This window comes from Pristiophorus japonicus, chromosome 3 (assembly GCF_044704955.1).
Source record: "Pristiophorus japonicus isolate sPriJap1 chromosome 3, sPriJap1.hap1, whole genome shotgun sequence".
Lineage (NCBI taxonomy): Eukaryota > Metazoa > Chordata > Chondrichthyes > Pristiophoridae > Pristiophorus > Pristiophorus japonicus.
The window spans coordinates 168,816,715-168,837,143 of NC_091979.1; the positions used below are offsets into that span (position 1 = coordinate 168,816,715).

The window sequence follows — 20,429 nt, forward strand, 5'->3', positions numbered from 1 at the left end:
TGGGCACCAGATATATTCAAATGTGCACCTCAGTACATGAGGGAGAAAAGATGGGTTTCAGATCGAGGGCACAACTGGAATGGGAGACAGTGAAGATTTACATGAGTTTACCCAGGGACAAGGGCATCAAAGGTAGAGGTATGTAGAATGGCAACCAAAGGCTGGGCAGATGGGAGTTTGAATGTTCACTTGTAATCAACTTGAGGAAAGAGTTCTTTTTCCAGGGGTGGATGCAGAAGGAAGTGGGAATGGGGGATGTGGGTGATGAGGGATACAGGGAAGTGGTTAGAGATGGAGTTGTTAGTGATCAAGACTATGGATAACTATGGCCACCTTCGACCTTACAAAGGCCTTTGACACTGTCAACCGTGAGGGTCTATGGAGTGTCCTCCTCCGTTTCGGATGCCCCCAAAAGTTTGTCAACATCCTCTGCCTGCTCCACGACGACATGCAGGCCGTGATCCTTACCAACGGATCTATTACAGACTATTACAATCCATATCCAGACCGGGGCCAAACAGGGCTGCGTCATTGCCCCAACCCTATTCTCAATCTTCCTTGCTGCCATGCTCCAGCTCACAGTCAACAAGCTCCCCGCTGGAGTGGAACTTAATTACAGTACCAGTGGGAACCTGTTCAACCTTCGCCATCTCTAGGCCAGGTCCAAGATCACCCCAACCTCTGTCGTCGAGCTACAGTATGCGGACAACGCCTGCATCTACACATATACAGAGGCTGAACTCCAGGACATAATCGACGTATTTACTGAGGCGTACGAAAGCATAGGCCTTACGCTAAACATCTGCAAGACAGGTCCTCCACCAGCCTGTGCTCGCCGCACAGCACTGCCCCCCCCCCCCAGTTATCAAGATCCATGGCATGGTCCTGGACAACATGGACCATTTCCCATACCTCAGGAGCCTCTTATCAACCATTCTGCACTGTTTTTTGGTCTACCCTGTTTTTTTAGGGAGTAGAATAAAATCTACACGTTTCGCCAAACATTCTGCACCATCCTAAACTACTTGTGGACGATGTTTTTAGTTCCCGACCTTTTGATGTCACTGTGGGTGCCAGCTGCGCCAGTTCTGGCCATATAAGCGAGTTTGGCAAAGTAGAATTTTTTTTAAACGGCGCAGTGCACCGTTCTGAAAAACCTTACCTGCACTTAGGAAAATCGGCTCAGAGAAGATGCCATTGTTTTAACAGAACTGAAGATGGCACCAACAGGGCGGTGGGGGGCCATTTGGCCCTGGATAGCACTGGCAGAGGGTGGGGTGGGGTGGGGGGGTGCCATTTAGCCCAGGATAGCGGGGGTGGGGGGTCATTTGGCCCGGGATAGCAGCGGAATTGGGGCTCTACAAAAAAGCAGTAACCTAACGTGCAATTTTGTGTAGAATGACTTTCATTTTATTTGGCCCGTTTCATCTTAAAAAAAAATATTGCAGGGTATGATAGTTTGGCACTACAATCTTCCAATAAACAGAAGTGAAGAGATCTTGGCCATGGTAATATGTACCTGCATCTGCCTTGCTGCGTCGATGTTTCACTTTGCAGCCTCAGCCCTTCAGTGTGTTCCTCGTTACGCTGGCAACTTCAGTTTTTTGGCGCAGATCTTAAGCTCCACCCACAGAACTTAAGGGCAATCTGTGCCGCTCCAAAATGAAAGGTTATGCCGGCAAAACCTGGAACTTTTTTTGGCACAGTCGGCCACTAAAAACTCAGACGTACCTCTACAACTATGCCAAAAATCAGCCATGTGGAAAATTAACCCCGAGGTGTCATCACCTGTGATCCAAGTTTCAGTCAAAGCTAGGGTGTCATGCAGGGAAGAGCCTTGTTTGCAAGTGAACAGACTGGGAGGAAATGCAGAGAGGCATTGATTGTTGATCCATCAGAGAAGCCAAAGGAGGCAGTAGTTGGTGTGGTGAGGTTTGCCCTCACCAGGCAAGCTCAGTGGGAAGGGCGTCGAGAAATAAAGAGCCAATTGGCATTTATGTAGCATCTTTCATAATTTCAGCACGTCCCAAAGCGCTTTACAGCCAATTAAGTATTTTTGAAGTGCGGTCACTATTGTAATGTAGGAACAATGTCAGGGTTGTTTGTAAGAAGACAGCAATGGGTGGCCTCTTCGGACCCTTTGTGCAATGCCAAGAAATGTAGAGGGTAAAGTAGGGTTTCAAGCTTTGTATAGTGGCAAGAAATCAGAGGAGTAGTGATGGCTTGTGGGACAAAGTACCCGAGAGGGGGAAAATAAAAGGTGGTGTGACTGAGTGGCCGGGAGGAGAGGAGAGAAGAGAAGGGGCAGAAGAACAAAAGACTGGATATAAGCAATGGACTGATTGCTCAGTGGTAGCCAAAATGCACACATGAATGGATACAGAGGTAACTTGGGTCAGAAACATAAGAGATTAGGTGTGATATGTTGTGGTCAAAAGCAAAGAATAAGTTGATGATCAGGAGTATCAATGAACCAATGTCCAGGTTTGAAAATAATTTGTGGGGAGGTGTTGGGACTAGAAGCTCTTTGGAGACGGTATCAATCGAAGTGTTGATCGAGGTTATCCATAGAGGGGGCCAACATGGAGCGGAGAGTCAATAGTGAGACAGCAGAAGCTGATTCTGGGGTTCATAAAAACATAGAAAATAGGTGCAGGAGTAGGCCATTCGGCCCTTCGAGCCTGCACCACCATTCAATAAGATCATGGCTGATCATTCACCTCAGTACCCCTTTTCTGCTTTCTCTCCATACCCCTTGATCCCTTTAGCCATAAGGATCATATCTAACTCCCTCTTGAATATATCTAATGAACTGGCATCAACAACTCTCTGTGGTAGGGAATTCCACAGGTTCACAATTCTCTGAGTGAAGAAGTTTCCCCTCATCTCAGTGCTAAATAGCTTACCCCTTATCCTTAGACTGTGATCCCTGGTTCTGGACTTCCCCAACATCGGGAACATTCTTCCTGCATCTAACCTGTCCAGTCCTGTCAGAATTTTATGTGTTTCTATGAGATCTCCTCTCACTCATCTAAACTCCAATGAATACAGGCCCAGTCGATCCAGTCTCTCCTCATGTCAGTCCTGCCATCCCGGGGATCAGTCTTGTGAACCTTCGCTGCACGCCCTCAATAGCCAGAACGTCCTTCCTCAGATTAGGAGACCAAAACTGAACACAATATTCCAGATGAGGCCTCACCAAGGCCCTGTACATCTGCAGTAAGACCTTAGTAGGAGGTGGGTGGGGTGGCTTGACCCATCCACCTCCACGGAGGTGTGCGGGGGGCCTGACCCATCCACCTCCATGGCACGAACCTGGTATTGCAGTACTTCCAGGAACGGTGCAGTGGCTCTCGGCCTTTTGGCTCAGAGCATTGGCGCAGAGTGATCCTTGATGTGTGCAAGGTGACCTCTGGCGTTTGTAATTTGACAAAGAATTGGAAAGATTGGCAACGAAAAATTAAAAAAAAAAAAGACCTTAGTTCATAGTGGCCTCAGTTGTTAGCAGGTTTTGTGGACCAGCAGAGGAGCGAGGAGCAGTGGGAGTAAAACCCGTCCTGACTAATATAGTTGATTTCTTGTGTGTGTGTGTGTGTGTGTGTGTGTGTGTGGTGTGTGTGCTTTTCTAATGTGTGACATCTCCGAGGTTGAAAACAGTAGGCGATAAAATCAAGTAAATTTCTCATATTTCTCTTTCATGGAATGCCCTGCAGCAAATCACTTTTTCTAAATAAAGCCTGTCATGTTTGTTTCAATAAATCATTCTTTCAGGATTTTCAAACCCCTGTTCTTAGTCAGCCCTTCCTTGTACAATCCTACAGCTTTCAAAATCCAAACTGGTATCACCCATTGCTGCTTCTTGAATCATTTCATTTTTTTCTCCTATTATTCTCAACCTTGGGCCATATTTTTCTGGAGTGGTAGCAGGCATGATCGAGGGCGGGTCGAGTGGGAAAGTTGTTCATTTTGACAGCGGGTCGGGAACCCGCTGGTATCCCAGCCCCTCCCCCCCCCCCAGCCCGCACCTTTCCCTCAGGCACGTCTGTTATTACAGAGCCAACCTGACTGGTAGCGGCAGGGGACTCAATTGAAATAATTATCAGGTAGTTTGCAGGCACTCAAGCCTTTCTCACTTACTTTTTAAACTTCCCTGCATGGCCGCGAGATTCACAGCTCGGGAACCACGTTTATCAGCATCAAATGAACTTGACAGCATCAAATGAACAGTAAAAGCTCCCACCTGACACATGATCACTTTTCTCAGGCAGAAACTGTTGCTCAGTCCATTTCCAGCACAGATTCTGCAGGCTGCAAGTGTTTCCAACAGTCACCATCCAGTGTTACCTCATTGGAAGAACTCTCTCGCCATTGACAGAATGCTTCTGTCATCTGTACTTCAACTGCCATCTATTGCATCAACATGGGTGCTTTTTATACTGTCTCACCTTGGTCCTCAGAATTGGACCACAGTGAGCTCCAACACCAGCAGCACCAGACACACCAACCTTCTCCGCTATCACCTGATGCTGCACAGGACAGAGGGCATCAGCACCTGAGCGCATTGCTGCCCAGGGATGGCCTCATCATAGCCAGATTTAGTTAACTTTACGCTGTACACCCATATGGCTGCCACATGATGCGCCAGGTTGGCACCACCCCACCAACACCATAAAGCATCCCTACAATGACCAAGCCATTCCTTTCACACTCATCACCATTGCGGGGGGTAGCGTTATGTCTCATCATTCACTGCAACTCACCAAAGGTACACACAAATCTGTTCAAGAGCGCAAAGTGTTGAAAATGAAAATTTTTATGTTTCACACCGCATTAACAGAAACTTTACATAAACATTGGATAAGACACCCAAGTGGCTACCCTTGTGTGTTGTTAGTTGGTATGATTGAACAAGAATGAGGGTGAGGGTGAGTGCAAGGGGTGGCTAATGGGATGAGGATGTGATGATGTTGATAGAGGGAGAGATGGGTGTGAGTGCAACGTATATTGGTGTAAGGATATGCAGGAGTATGGTAGGAAAGGCAGAGTGATGGGGCTGTGATGAGAGGCACAGGAGGATAAAGGTGAGTGTGACTTTGTACAACGTTTCCTGGTTTAATAAGATAATTGAAATGTTAGCGGCACTGCACCCAGGTTCTCTTGACAACAACCCTACTTGTGACCTCCTCTGCAATCTGCAACCAGGCTGTCTTGGTCTCCTGGGGAAGTCTCTTCTGCCCATCGGAAGCGGAGGACCTTCCTGCGTGCCCGGACTTTCTCCATAAGCATACGAGGAAGTCATTGGGGAAACTGGGTGTAGCCCTCTGCCTCTGTGCAGTGCTCGTCAGTGTTTGCAGCTCTCAATGCTGCAGTGCACTGACAGCACTATGTTGGATTAAACTTCAAATGTAATGTGGCCATGGTCTCAAGATCCGGTTGAAAATGCATTGTGAATAATGTCACCAGATCCAGCCTGTCTCATTGGGCTGGATAATGCGCTGGATGGGCTTAATAGGCCCCATTAAGATAAGTTCATTTCAACAGCAGGATGAAGCCAGATGCGGGGTCATGACTCACCCGGTTAGGCAAAATTCTGGCTTTGATATCCTCCACTTGGCTTTTCATCTTAATATCTCGTAATTAAAACAAGTGCTGAAATACACTTAGATTTCATGAATCTCCTTACCTCTTGAATCACTCCAGTAACATCAGTGACAGGGAAGAAATGCCTATGCCCTGGAGTAGTTGACTGTGCCCCAGCGCAGTGCTGTCTACTATATGGAAACTAGAACTTCAACTGTACCATCTAGAGCTCTCCAATTAGTTCCCTGGCTTCGTTGAGGTTTTAACTCCCATTGCAATGACTAGAATTTTCCAAAATGCAGATGGCCTTTCCTGTAACTTATCACCAGTGTGATCTTGGGCGGCACCACCAGCGGCAGGTCAGAGCCATAAAAGGTGAGTGGCCCCTGGACAGCGTGGTGACATATCACTTCAGCGTACAACGCGAGCTGGTGCAGGAGGGTGATGGCAGTGAAAAGGACGGCTGATTTGGACGTCAACAAGGTCCAGGTCGGTGATTGGAGCATGGGAAGGTACAGCAGGAGCGGCGAGGCCAGGACGCTGGAGCAGCGAGAGATAGCAGAGCGACGTTATCGGGGCCCAGGAGAGGTGAGTTCGGGGCCCGGGGCAGCACGGGCCAGCCCACACTGCGATATTTGTGCGCACTAGGTCTGTGCAGCAGAGCAGGTCTCCAGTCATCTTTGTTAACCCTTGCCACTGGACCAAGCCCTAGCTCTGTCAAGCCCGTGTGGTGGCTGGTATGCAACGACCACCACACGTTAAAAAAAATCCCACGTACAGGCATCTTCCACCCTTCAATATGCAGTTCGGGACCTGGAATATTAGATCCTTCATTGAATCACCTGTGAACTCATTGAACACATCCCTTTTTGGTGTGGAAGCAAGTCATCCTCGATTCGAAGGACCGCCTAAGAAGATGATCTTGGGCAGGGGGGATGGCAGCTATCTACAAACTAAGATATTTGATAGCAGTTCAGTATTTATGTACATGTATTCCTTTTTCATACAGAGACACAGAATTTTGAAAATAAAATACTCCCAAGATTTTTCTTACTCTTCAAATTTAGCTTTAAAATGAAATGGTATTATTAGGTTAAATTGCCTAATGATAGCTTATAAAGGGGAGATCAGGTAGCCTCATTTAATATAAAATATCCCCAACAGAGCTTCGAGATGCAGGGATATTGCAAGATTAAAAGGCCTAAAAATTCCAGTACTCCAAAAACCTGCCGGTGCCACCGCGGGCTGCAGTTAACAGCCGCCCAAATTAAGGGTCCAAGTTTCGGACCGCGCCTAGAACGGCGCAGCCCGGACCTGGACGCCCATTTTCGTGCCACAAAGTGCACCTAAAAAAAAAAACGTACCTATTCTCCGGCTCCCTGCAGGTCCTCTGGAGCTGGGCGCAGCACAACATGAGCTGTGGGGGGCGGAGCCAGGTCTCTGCGCTGAAAACAGTGCCGGGATCTCTGCACAGGCACGCAACAGTGGGCGCGCATGTGCAGTAGCTCCAGGCGCCCAAAACTGTGTGGGAGGTGCCCGAAGCACGCAGCCCCTAGCCCTGGCCGAATGGCCTCACTGGGGCTGTGTGGATAAGGCTCAATTCTCACACCCAGCTTCTGCTTCCTCCCGACCCAACCCGACCTCCGCTTCCCCCGCTCCCGACCTTCCCCCCCCACCGTCCCGATCTCCGTTCCCGACCTGACCCCCCTCCCCCCCCGACCGACCGACCTCCACTCCCGACCTCTTCCGCCCCCCCAACGACCGACCTCCGCCACCCCCCTCCAACTGACCTCCTCCCCCCCCCCACACCTCCGACCGACCTCTTTTCCTCTTCCCCCACCGCCCCCCCCCCCAACCGACCTCCGCCCCCCCCCCACCGACCGACCGATTGACCCGCGCTCCCCCCGACCCGCGCTCACGACCCCCCCGGACCCCGGACCCGACGCCACCTACCTGTCAATCCGGTAAGTCTAAGCTCGAAGTCTTGGGCCCGGCCCGTTCAGCCTCCCTCTCCTTTTTCTTTTTCTCTCTCTCTCTCTCTCTCTCTCTCTCTCTCTCTCTCTCTCTCCCTTCTCTCTCTCTTCCCCCCCCCCTTCTCTCCCTCCCTCCCCTTCCCCCCTCCCCTCCCTCCCTTCTCACCCCCTCCTCTCCACCTCTCTCCCCCTCCCCTCTCCACCCCCTCACATCCCTGCCTCTCTCCACACCCCCCCCGCCTCCCCCCTCTCACACCCCCCCTCCTCCCCCTCCACCCCTCGCTGTCAGAAACACAGACAGAGAGATAGAGACACACGGTGGGGGGGACGGTCATCCCAGCATGCTGTTGGAGGACTCCTGGTGCTGCAGTCAGTAGGTAGAAAATGTTTTGTTTTATTTGATTTTTAAAAAATATATATATTTTATTTTTTTTTGATTGATTTAGTGATGTATTTATCATTTATTATTGATGATGGCTATTTTTGTAAAACTGAAATGTTTAATGTTTGTAAACTTCCCTTTAAACATCCCCCCCCCGCCCCCCCCACATTCCCTACGCCTGATTTTCTAAGTGTAGACAAGGTTTTTCTGAGCGTACAAAAATCTACACTTACTCCATTCAAAGTTAGTTTGGAGTAAGTTTTCACTGCCTAAACTTTCAAAACGGGCGTAAGTGGCCAGACACGCCCCCTATAAAAAAAAAAAATCTGTTCCAAACTGAAACTGTTCTAACTGACTAGAACTGGAGCAAACTAAATGCCGAGAATTGCAATTTCTAAGATAGTCCATTCTAAACCAGTTGCTCCAAAAAGACAGGAGCAACTCAGGCCGAAACTTGGCCCCAGAGAGTGCAGGTTCCACAGTATTTGCTGCCTGCTGCTTAATATTAGCGCAGCACTAAACCTACAGTGTAAGGTTGGTTTTCAGGCGCTACTCTCGGGCGGAGGCCCAGTGTAGCGGGGCTGTAGCATCCCTGGAGCAAGAACCGTGTTATATTAAAGCTAGCCTGTCATTTTAGAAAGCGGTGTTGGTCCCTTAAAGGGGAAATGCCTTCTAACATGAAAAAAATAAGAATCATTTAAAAATATAGTTAGCTTTAGCCGTTAGAACTCAACTGCCTTCTGGGAAAAAAAAGTTAAAAGTAATTCCCAAATGGCAGTCTTCAACTCTTAAATCTGAATTGCCTTCCGCATCTAAAAAAATGGTTAATGTTCTTCAGCACAAACACAAGTGGCTCAGCAATCCTAGGAAGGGGTATTCAGGGTCTCGCACATAGCAGTCTAGCTTTGTGCAGGGGGTCAACAGTCCATGAGCTCCTCTATTTTCAGGGATCTTGAGGCCCTTCAGAAAGAAGGATGTGGGACCAGATCACTGAAGCGGTCACTGCCAGCATTGCTCAAAAAAGCTTCATGACCTCAGACCAGTGGTCATAGTCAGTGAATGCATCTTCAAAAGATGTTTCCTATCAACTGCACCACTAGCCTTGTACACTGTTCATTGCACACTGCCCCTACCCCTACCCCTCCCCCCCCCCCGCCCCGCCCCATCACACACTGACCAACAATCTGCACCAAATACGAGGCACACGTAGGAGGAAACAGTGCTGGCCATTCTTGGCTGGGGCATGGATGAACCCCTGGCCAGTGGCGGAGCTCAAAGGACACAAAATGCTGGTATCCTCATACATTATCCTCCTTCTGGCATTCACCTCTTGCTTTCCTGCCCTCCCATCACCACAACTCTACCCTTGTGTCTCCCTCATTTCACACACCCAAGAAATGCAGCCTGCACAGCCAGTGGCTGACCAAGAAGAGGGAGAGGAGAGTGAAGAAGAAGAAACAGCATCACTCGATTTGACACTCCCAGCTACCAGCTCATTGAGGTTGTCTTGGAAGGCTATCTGCAGTGTCCCCCACTGAAAGTCAGCAGCCTTCCACCAGCCATGCTGCAGCCACTGGGGTAGCACTGCATGATATCAGTAGGATAGGCAAAAACAAGACAGTCACTAAGGGAATGCATAAGAGTGATTATTTGATTTCTTGATGTCATATTGGATGGATAGATATATAAAGTTGGATTGGAAAGTTTGCTTTGTGATGGGTTTTATTTCACCATTGTGGCCAAGAGGATGTTGTGATAGTCAGTAAAGGATGGAAGGTAAGGTGTGGGACAGGTGCTGAAAATGGAATTGGGGTAGTGGTCACTGGTACCGCAGCTGGATGATTCCATCTCTGATATTCCGGCCACAAAGGGGTTGTCTGGGTTGCATCCTTCCTTCTGCTTCCTCTTCTTCCCTCTGCAAGCAGCTGCTGGAAATCTGAAATAAAATCATAAAATGCTGGAAATACTCAGCAGGCCAGGAGGCATCTCCATCAGAGATGTGAAAACTCTTCCTCTCTCCACAGATGCTGCCTGACCTATTGAGTATTTGCAGCATTTTCTATCTTTTCAGAGGTTCTTCCTTTACCATCTGAGGCCTTGCAAGTGTCCAGCAGCACTCCCTGCAGCACTCCTTTTAACATCTGTTGCACCAAGCCACTACTTCAATAAAATATTAAAAATCCAGTTGGAAAGCTTAAATACAAACTTACCTGAAAGATGTGTGTCCCTTTAAGTTTCGCTGACAGCGTCTCTGCAGATTTGCTGCACTCTCGCTTTTCTGAGTGAACTTAGGACACATTTGGCAACTTACTCACTGCACACTGACAGCGCTGCTGGAGCCTAAACCCATTCTGCCTGCTGTTATAAGGACACCATACTGTATCTTTCCAAGAGGAGGAGCAAGCCCAGGAATGCTGCCATATGGTGTTGTCTTTTTACGGTTATTATGTAACCTTCCCTTCTTGAGTGTGTCTGCAACATCTACTGTACCAGAATGGAGATAAGGTGTAGGAGCTTCTACCAGACCTCTGCTTATGCAATTGCTTAATCAGCCGACTGCAAGTCCATAATTGTGGTCCCCAAGTACAGTCGGGCTTCATAATTGCCTGGCCAATTTTCCCTCCCTTGGAGAAGTGCTTGGCTTCATTTGGTACATCATTGTGATAGCAAAGCTCAATCTGAGAGCTCAATAGCAGAGAACCAACTTGAGTCATATGCTTAAGAGGTAGCTCTGTGAATATTTAGTGCACTCCAGAAACCGTTTGTAATTTTCTCTCCTGAAGGCATTATCTCAGAGTGAGAACCAGTTCCATGGGCCTCCTTTGAGAGTTTGATGGGGCAACAACAACTTGAAATTAGTATAGAAGGAGCTTCCCATTGTATGTAACCTATACTCTATATGACCAAGGAGTGCTTGATAGGGCAGTGTTGAAGGAATTTTACTGCATCTATCCTGAAATATTGCCTTCCCTGCCATCAGAAACATGAGGGGATAATCTGCCCGGCTGGAAACTGACACGATCAGATCAGCCACCCACTTTTACTTTCCATGGAATTCAATGCAAAGTAAAATCAGGCAGGCAGCCGATCTGATTGCACTAGTTTCTTACTGGGCGAGTTAGGTTAAAATTGTCTAGACTGCTTCTGTAACGGAGTTGAAGAAATGACTGTAACTGACCCAAGATCGAGTGCTGGGGCAGCACACATGAAGCTTCATGCATCAAATCTATGCTGGTGCTGACCTGGGATGGTTAAATATGGTCATTGGATACTGTTTGTGGAAAATGTTCTGTTTCTCAGTTGTGCTGTCCCTACCCCCACCCTTCCCCTCAACAATAACAGAAATGTAAAAGAAATCAAATGCTGTAACAGAACCAATACTGTATCACATCGCCGGGCTATTGCTATGGAGATGTCTGACTGTTTAATGGTGTACGGAGGTCTTCCAGAAGTCTCTGCCAGGTGTCTATTCTATTTAAAAGCAGAGAAAGAGAGCTCAGTTACAGCAGATGGTAAAGAGTCGGTGCCATTAGGAAATAGGAAATTTTATTTGTGCAGTTCCACAATTTTTATTTTTTCCATCAGTTGTTAATGGCTCTCCAAATCATCAGCAAGCACTTAAAAACCTCACACTCCTGCAATGTTATTTTATTAGCAGGTCAACTGGATTAGATTTAACATAAGAACATAAGAAATAGGAACAGGAGTAGGCCATACGGCCCCTCGAGCCTGCTCCAACATTCAATAAGATCATGGCTGATCTGATCATGGACTCAGCTCCACTTCCCCGCCTGCTCCCCATAACCCCTTATCCCCTTATCATTTAATAAACTGTCTATTTCTGTCTTAAATTTATTCAATGTCCCAACTTCCACAGCTCTCCTGAGATGGTGAATTCCACAGATTTACAACCCTCTGAGAGAAGAAATTTCTCCTCATCTCTGTTTTAAATGGGCGGCCCCTTATTCCAAGATCATGCCCTCTAGTTCTAGTCTCCCCACCAGTGGAAACATCCTCTCTGCATCCACCATGTCAAGCCCCCTAATAATCTTATACATTTCGATAAGATCACCTCTCATTCTTCTGAATTCCAATCAGTAGAGGCCCAACCTACTCAACCGTTCCTCATAAGTCAACTCCCTTATTCCCGGAATCAACCCAGTGAACCTTCTCTGAACTGCCTCCAAAGCAAGTATATCTTTTTGTAAATATGGAAACCAAAACTGCACGCATTTGGATTTGGAAAAAGCTATGCTAAAAGTGGAGTTTACCAATGTAGAATTGTAGCAGTAAAGTGTCATCTCTAAGTCCAAATATTCTTGCACTGTTTCCAGAAAAAAAGCTTCCTTAGGCTACCTCTGTATATAGTGAACTCAACATTGTCACGGAACTGAATTAAGCAGTGGAGTTCAGTCGTTAAGGAGTTACTAAGTCCTACGGTGTAAGTGACTGTGCCCAATAGCATGTTGGAGCTGGATTAACATTAAGAGGTGCCACATAATATACTATAACATGGAAAGTTCACCATCAATAGTTGAGCTAACCATCAATGAATATCTTGATGCTTGTGTGTAAAGGATTACATTAATAGTACAGTGGCTGCTGATACTGTCATTCTTTTATCACTGCATCCCCAACCTCTCTAAGGCCCTTGAATGGGTCACTGCTTGCCAGCTCTATGTCCATCTCATAACTCCCTGTTTGAAATTTTCCAGTCTAGCATCCACCCTTCTCATCGCACCAAAATAGCCATAACCAAATGTGTGAGCAATATCCTTGTGATTGTGATGCTTTATCCCTTCTTGGCCTCTCTGCACCATTTGATATGGTTGCCCCTGTCATCCTCCTCCAAAGTGTTTCCTCCATCTTCAAGCTCCATGGGACTGTCCTTACAGAGTTCAATTCTTACTCATCCAAATGGAGCCAGTGCATCTCCAGAAATGACATCTCTTCCCTCTTCTGCACCATCACCTCCAGAGTCCCATAAGATCCATCCAACACCATGTCCTCTTACTCATCTACCTGCTGCTCTTGCTGACATCATCCACAAACATGAGGTCAGCTTCCACATGTGAGCTGATTACACCCAACCTAGCCAAGGCCCTTGAATGTGTCATGTGTGGATCAGTCCCATTTACTCACCTCCTCACCCTTCATATCCCCCAATCCCAATTATCTCCAAAAATACATCAATCACCTCATGAACCTATTCATATTGCCTATTATTAGTAGTTATTCTACTATAAATGCTATTGTATGAAAAATTCTACTTGACTTTTCTTCTTTTTCTTCTCGACTTCTAACATTTTAACTGCACCTTCTAATGTTTGAATCATTCAACATAGTGCAGAATTTTCCTGGATCAACTTCTTTAATCCCTTTCACAGTATTTACTCAACCAGTTGAGAGCCCAAAATGTAAAAAAATGGCAGCAGTTCAATTGTTGATACATAAATCATCAAAGAGGCTCTTCTGACAAATAAACTTGTCCCTGATCTTCAAATCATCTGGATGAGTATACTTCTTTCTGTGTGTGCATGGATGAGGAGCAGGGCCACATACAAGTAAAGTCACATAAATGAGATGGGAAGAATTCTAGCTGTTACCAAGATAATTCATCAAGATAATTAAAAAGGATACACTTTGAAAATTTGGATCTTTGATTTTGGGAACTAATTAAATGAGGACATCCCATTCAGCACAACAATTACTCAGTTTAAACCAGTAAGAAATAATCCCACCAAACCATTGTTTTGAGTTTAAAAGCATATATCACAAGCTCCATACTCTGATTCATAACAATTATTCAGCTACATTTCTCCAAATATTATTGATTTTATATATGTGGGAAACCCATGGTTTCCATCACCCACTAACACTTTAAACCAATAGCAGAAACTTTTTTTTTTGCAGCTGACCTTTCCTTTGTTATCTATCTTCCAAAGCTCTTACAGCAACAAATGCATAAGTATAAAATGATTTTCTTTTGATCAAAGTATATTTCAGATTACTTACAGTGCTGAACTATATTTGATATCTGGATGGGTTAGCACACTGTCCCAGCATCTTTGGGACCCAATTCTAAATCCAGTTAGTTGTGGGAAACCTCTCGCTCTGGGCTCTAAGTGAAATAAATCTTGGGAGCTTTGAGTGGGCACAGTAAGTGCTGCCCATAATTTAGCAATAATTTTTACTATATTGGTAATTCAATCAATGAAATTTATATGGATAATAAAATATATGGGAAACAGTGAAATAGTACAGTTCAGGGAGCTCTGCTGATATTGAAATTAAACACACCCTGATATAGCAGAGGAGAAAGAGCTTTATTCTGTGCAATAATTTATCTGAAATGCTCCTGGGTACCCTTTACTTTTCCTTCTCCCTCTTATGCTATTTATCTAAGCAAGTACAATCGTAGCTACCTATACATCACTGGCATGTATCCTATATACAAATATATTTTTAAAAATATGCTGCGTTTATACTCATTACATTTGTTCTTACAGTTAGAGACATATGCCAGTTACATCGGGATGAAGGAAATTGCCGGAATTTTTCCCTCAAGTGGTACTATGATGTAAAGACTGAATTGTGTACACGCTTCTGGTACGGTGGGTGCAATGGAAATGAAAACCGGTTCAATACGCAGGACGACTGTGCCAAGACTTGTGTCGAAGGTAAATAAGATGCAGTGCCACTATAGAACAGCACGGTAAAAACCAACCACGTCTCTCCACAGAGTCTCTGACTATTTTGAGCCAGACTGTTGTTGTGGAGATACTAAGTGCAGGGGTGGGGTGGGTGGGGTGGGGGGGGGGAAGAAGAGGAAAATTCATGGAGAGTCGGTCCCTAGGAAACACAAGAGCCATCTGGTAATACTTCAGTGAGGGGGGATATTGAAAGAAAATGGGCTACTATTTAAAATGGCAGAAGTAACATGATACAAAAGAACATAGTAGGGTTAAAAACATGGAGGGTGCAATTCCAATCTTCATTAGTTTTCAGTGAAAAAGTCAACCGGCTTGCAGAGCTCGGAGTGTGAAAATCTTGCTCCCTCGCATTGCTTCGTGTGGAAACAGGCTATTATGAACATTTGTTCTCCCCTTCAAGAGATTAAGTCTAAAATAGTTATATTAAAAATTGCATTTTCACTAAAGATAAGCTTTGCTTTCTCTTAAACTACACCAATAGCATAGGTTATATACAGATTAAATGTCCCTCCATTCTGCCACAACAATTCTCCTCTGTCCCTACATCAGAACAACATGGCACCAATGTGGGACTTTCATTTTCTACATGGCCTCTCTCAATGAGAGTTGATGATTTCAGTTCTTCTGCTGGTGGACTGGATAATGGATTCAAGTAAAATTCTTTAATGTAGCATTTTATTGCAGTATTTGCTCATTTAAACAGGTTGATGTAAAAATAGCAAAAACATTAATTTTTTCCAAATGTGTTGGCCAGTGCACTGCCAGAGGAAATTAAAACTTTTTGTGGCAAAAATTACATTGTAACACAAAACTCCACATAGTCCAAATGTATATCCATGAAAAGCTAAGCTCATATTACACAAGCTCATTTCACATTAGACTTTTAAAAATTGGCAGAGGGAGGAACATAAGAAATTATGGAATAAGAAAAGACCGTTTAGTCTGTCTAGCTCACTCTTTTTGCAAACCCTGTGCAATTGACCCAATCATGGACTCAACTGCACCTCCTGATCTACAAGCTAAACTTCAGAATATTCATCCATCCACATATCTTCATTATTCAGCCATGACCTGTGAGACATTCCCTCCTAGTGGACTAATTGTTAAGAATCAAATTGAGCTGTATAACTATAATTGGTCATACAGCAAAAGGCTTTCTGAGATAAACAGGATAACAATGGGATGCCTCAGCAAGGAAATCGGTGACTGGGACAGTAATGACCATGAGTGATAAAGTAGAACTTTAGTGACTTGTGTAATAAACATAGGCAGAGGGATCAATTAACTGTGGTATGAGGGGATATTTAGGTAAATAAGTGGTCAGTAAAACTCGTCTTCAAAAGATTCAAGAACAGATGGATAATGAAATCTTGTTTGTGGAAAGTAATCTGAAGTAAGCAATGAAGACGGTTTATGTAAAGAGATTGTTCTGAGAAGGATTCAAGAACAGTTACTTTATGAGATCTTATCTGTGAAATGTATCTCTGAAGTAGGAAAACTGACATGTTTAAAAGGACACGATTCCCAAGAATTAGTTGGAGAGCTCAAAAGATAGAGAAACCAGAAGTTACTCTTCGAACGGAAGAGAGTGATCACATAAGCTACATGTGAATAAAGTCTGTTCCGTATACTCCACCATCAAGTGTCTTGTGCTTAGTCGAACTGTGTCGTTGTGAACCATAGAAAGAAGGAGGTTCACACCAGTTGATCCAACACCTCCCTCTGTTTAGATTGGATTAAACCAAGGTCCCAGAGATGAAGTAATGTGCTAGCCCTCAGTACCCGTGCAGTCTCCTTGGCTTTCAAATTGGCAACTGTTTCCATCTAAATCCAATTTCTGTGCTTTAATTATATTCGATCGGTTGTTCTCTCTATTTACTTATGCACTCAGATTCTCTATGGAACAAAAACATAAAATACTCTTTTTTTTTCTTTTTAAAAGGACGCATTCAAACTAGAATTGTAACTTCAATGGGAACGTAAATTAAATGGTGACTCTACCGTACATATACCTCTGATAGGAGCTGCTGTCGACAGCCTGCCATCAATCCCAATATGCTAAGGGTTCAACAGATACCTTGCACTGTACTTGTAATAGCTTTCATTAATCAAATGTTGAAGAATTTGAAGTCTTTAAAAAGCTGCATGTTATAATGGTGCTAACTTTGTGTCTGGGTGCTAAATTTGCGTGGAAGTAATCTGTCCACTGTTGCATACATAGACATCTATACAGCTTGTTTTTCTTGTCTGTTTTTTACATTTTTCATACTTAATACAAACATTTCTAACCTGCATCACTTTTTTTGTAAAATATTGTTAGTGACCAACTAACATTACAATTTAAAAAAAAACAAGACTTACACAGAACAAAATCTTATACAGATCACTTTGAGGAAACATAAAAAAAGCTTCCATTGTATGTATATGCTTTGATCGATTTTTTTTTAAATGAGGGGGAATTATTAGTTAGCTCATTCGCTGAAATGACACATGTACCCACAAGACATGTACAAATTCAACACGTGGATACTCTATTGCCAAAGTAACATTTCCTTTTTTTTTAAAAAAAAAAGCTTTCTCCAGTCCAAGAAAGTTTATCAATAAGATTTTTTAAGAGTCACTCTATTTTGTTAAAAGTTTGTCCCCATATTAGCTCTCCTGAGGGAGCATTGTATTTTTTAGTAACTTTGGAAACCTCTCTCTAATTTGGAATTGTATTAAATTATGTACAGATACACAACTCGCTGATCATGCGAGCTATTTGGAACCACAAAAAGACAACACAAGAACCCTTTTAGAAATACTACTGGGATTACACTGAGCGTGAATTTCAGTTCCTAGGCTTGAACTTATAGGTCATTTGTAATGTTGTATTTTTATGACATTGTTCTATGACTTTAATGAGAAACTTTCTAATAAAATTGGTGTGAAATTTGAAATGTTTGTCTTGAGATTATTTATGTTGATTTTAAAGAGTTTTTGTGCTCAATGTAAGTGATAGTTTTGGGAATTAGAAAGTCTCCACATTTTGTACCCATTGTCAATATCAATCACATCCAGGTCAGCTAAAGCAGAAAAAAAAATCTCTCATTGCCTCATCAAGAATGCCAGATGAGTTGTAAAACTGGTTGCATGCACAACAAAGCTCCCTCTACACTAACCCATGTTTAGCACAAGTATGATGCACAATATCACTCCCTGTACACTGCCTCATCAAGCACTTACAGGCCAGGTATAGCATGGGTGAGATGCAAATCATGGTCAGTGTAGATTAGATTGGCTAGAGGAAGAGTAAAATCTTTTTGCATGGTGCTCCAACATTCCATTCAGAAGTGGGTCTGGTCATGGATTTCATTTCGGTTTAACATTTTCTTTTGAAAGTGAAGAATTGCAGGATTGATGCTCTGTTTTACCAAAATGGGGGAAAAGCAGCAAGGGACACTATCCCATTAAAAGATCTTCATGGGGCTATCGTTCATGTGCTTTTCCCCACTCCTGTTGCTGCTGTAGAGAGGGACCTGGGGGTCCTTTTGCAAGAAACACAAAGTTAGTATGCAGGAACAGCAAGTAATCAGGAAGGCAAATAGAATGTTGCTCTTTATTGCAAGGGGGATAGAGTATAAAAGCAGAGAAGTCCTGCTACAACTCTGCAGGGTATTGGTGAGGCCACACCGAGAGTACTGTGTACAGCTTTGGTCTCCATATTTAAGGAAGGATATACTTGCATTGGAGGCAGTTCAGAGAAGGTTCACTATGTTGATACTGGCAATGAGGGGGTTGACTTATAAAGATAGGTTGGACCTATACACATTGGAGTTCAGAAGAATGAGAGGTGATCTTATTGAAACATAAGATAATGAGGGGGCTCGACAAGGTGGATGCAGAGATGATATTTCAACTCATAGCGGAAACTAAAACGAGGGGACAAAGTCTTAGAATAAGGGGCCGCCCATTTAAAACTGAGGTGAGGAGGAATTTCTTCTCTGAGGGTTGTACATCTATAGAATTCTCTGCCCCAAAGAGCTGTGGAAGCTGGGTCATTGAATATATTTAAGGCGGAGATAGATTTTTGAGCAATAAGGGAATAAAGGGTTATGGGCAGGAAAGTGGAGCTGAGTCCATGATCAGATCAGCCATGATCTTATTAAATTGCAGAGCAGGCTCGAGGGGCCAGATGGTCTACTCCTCCTATTTCTTATGTGCTTATAAGGCACTTTGTTAAACGACAGTTATTTGCCATGCACGGAGAAAACCATTCCTTGCTTGGTAATTAGACTTTTTAAAATATATAGTTTGAGTATTGTCTTTGTATAATGGCACACATGCATAAACCACTTTGCAGCTCCTCAGCCCCTAATGCTTTGGCAGTCAAGCTTGCTGCTGTTATATTGTGGTTAGTGGGGTACTAGAGCTGCTGGTACCCAATACACCAGATGGCAACCTCAAATTAAACTTCCTGGCAACTGGCCTTAATGAATCCAGCAAGACCCAATTAAAACCTCAGCAAAATCTGTCACGTTTACTTCAGGGTTACTGCCAGGTGCACAAGACCTCCCCATTGTGAAACGGTAGCCCTAATGCCCCACTAAGCAACACATAAACAGCTAACCTATACCACTCCAGGGAAATAAAGAGCCTCTCAAAATCGTAGGGGTCAAGGTACATGAGAAGATTGCCATCGAACAGCAAAGCAGCATCACAAAACCAAACCCCATCACTTCAAAATTATAATGAGGTTGGGGACAGCATCAAACAAGAAATAAGGGATGCGTGCAATAAAGGTACAGCAGTTATCATGGGTGACTTTAATCTACATATTGATTGGGCTAACCAAACTGGTAGCAGTACAGTGGGGGAGGATTTCCTGGAGTGTATTAGGGATGGTTTTCTAGACAAATATGTCAAGGAACCAATCAGAGGTCAAATTAAACTTCCTGGCCCCTTGGGGAAGAGTGAACATAATATGGTAGAATTCTTTATTAAGATGGAGAATGACACAGTTAATTCAGAGACTAGGGTCCTGAACTTAAGGAAAGGTAACTTCGATGGTATGAGACGTGAATTGGCTAGAATAGACTGGCAAAGGATACTTAAAGGGTTGACGGTGAATGGCAAACATTTAAAGATCACATGGATGAACTTCAACAATTGTACATCCCTGTCTGGAGTAAAATTAAAACGGGGAAGGTGGCTCAACCGTGGCTAACAAGGGAAATTAAGGATAGTGTTAAATCCAAGGAAGAGGCATATAAATTGGCCAGAAAAAGCAACAAACCTGAGGACTGGGAGAAATTTAGAATTCAGCAGAGGAGGACAAAGTGTTTAATTAGGAAGGGGAAAATAGATTATGAGAGGAAGTTTGCAGGAAACATAAAAAACTGACTGCAAAAGCTTCTATAGATATGTGAAGAAAAAAAGATTAGCAAAGACAAACATAGGTCCCTTGCAGTTAGAGTCAGGTGAATTTATAATGGGGAACAAAGAAATGTCAGACCAGTTAAACAAATACTTTGGATCTGTCTTCACGAAGGAAGACGCAAATAACCTTCCAGAAATACTAGGGGACCGAGGATCTAGTGAGAAGGAGGAACTGAAGGAAATCCTTAATAGGCGGGAAATTGTGTTAGGGAAATTGATGGAATTGAAGGCTGATAAATCCCCGGGGCCTGATAGTCTGCATCCCAGAGTACTTAAGGAAGTGGCCCTAGAAATAGTGAATGCATTGGTGATCATTTTCCAACAGTCTATTGAATCTGGATCAGTTCCTGTGGACTGGAGGGT

General features: G+C 44.1%; 1 protein-coding gene across 2 annotated transcripts in view; it reads left to right on the plus strand.

Moving 5' to 3' along the window:
* Positions 1-17,587, plus strand: part of LOC139260007 (collagen alpha-3(VI) chain-like) — a 263,220-nt gene extending 245,633 nt beyond the window's left edge. For both annotated transcript variants that reach the window (XM_070876050.1, XM_070876051.1), the window contains 2 exons: positions 14,445-14,615; positions 16,591-17,587. In XM_070876050.1, the coding sequence (XP_070732151.1) occupies positions 14,445-14,615; positions 16,591-16,631 (212 nt within the window). In that variant the 3' untranslated portion in view covers positions 16,632-17,587. The remainder of the gene's footprint in view (positions 1-14,444; positions 14,616-16,590) is intronic.
* The last annotated feature ends 2,842 nt before the right edge of the window (positions 17,588-20,429 follow it).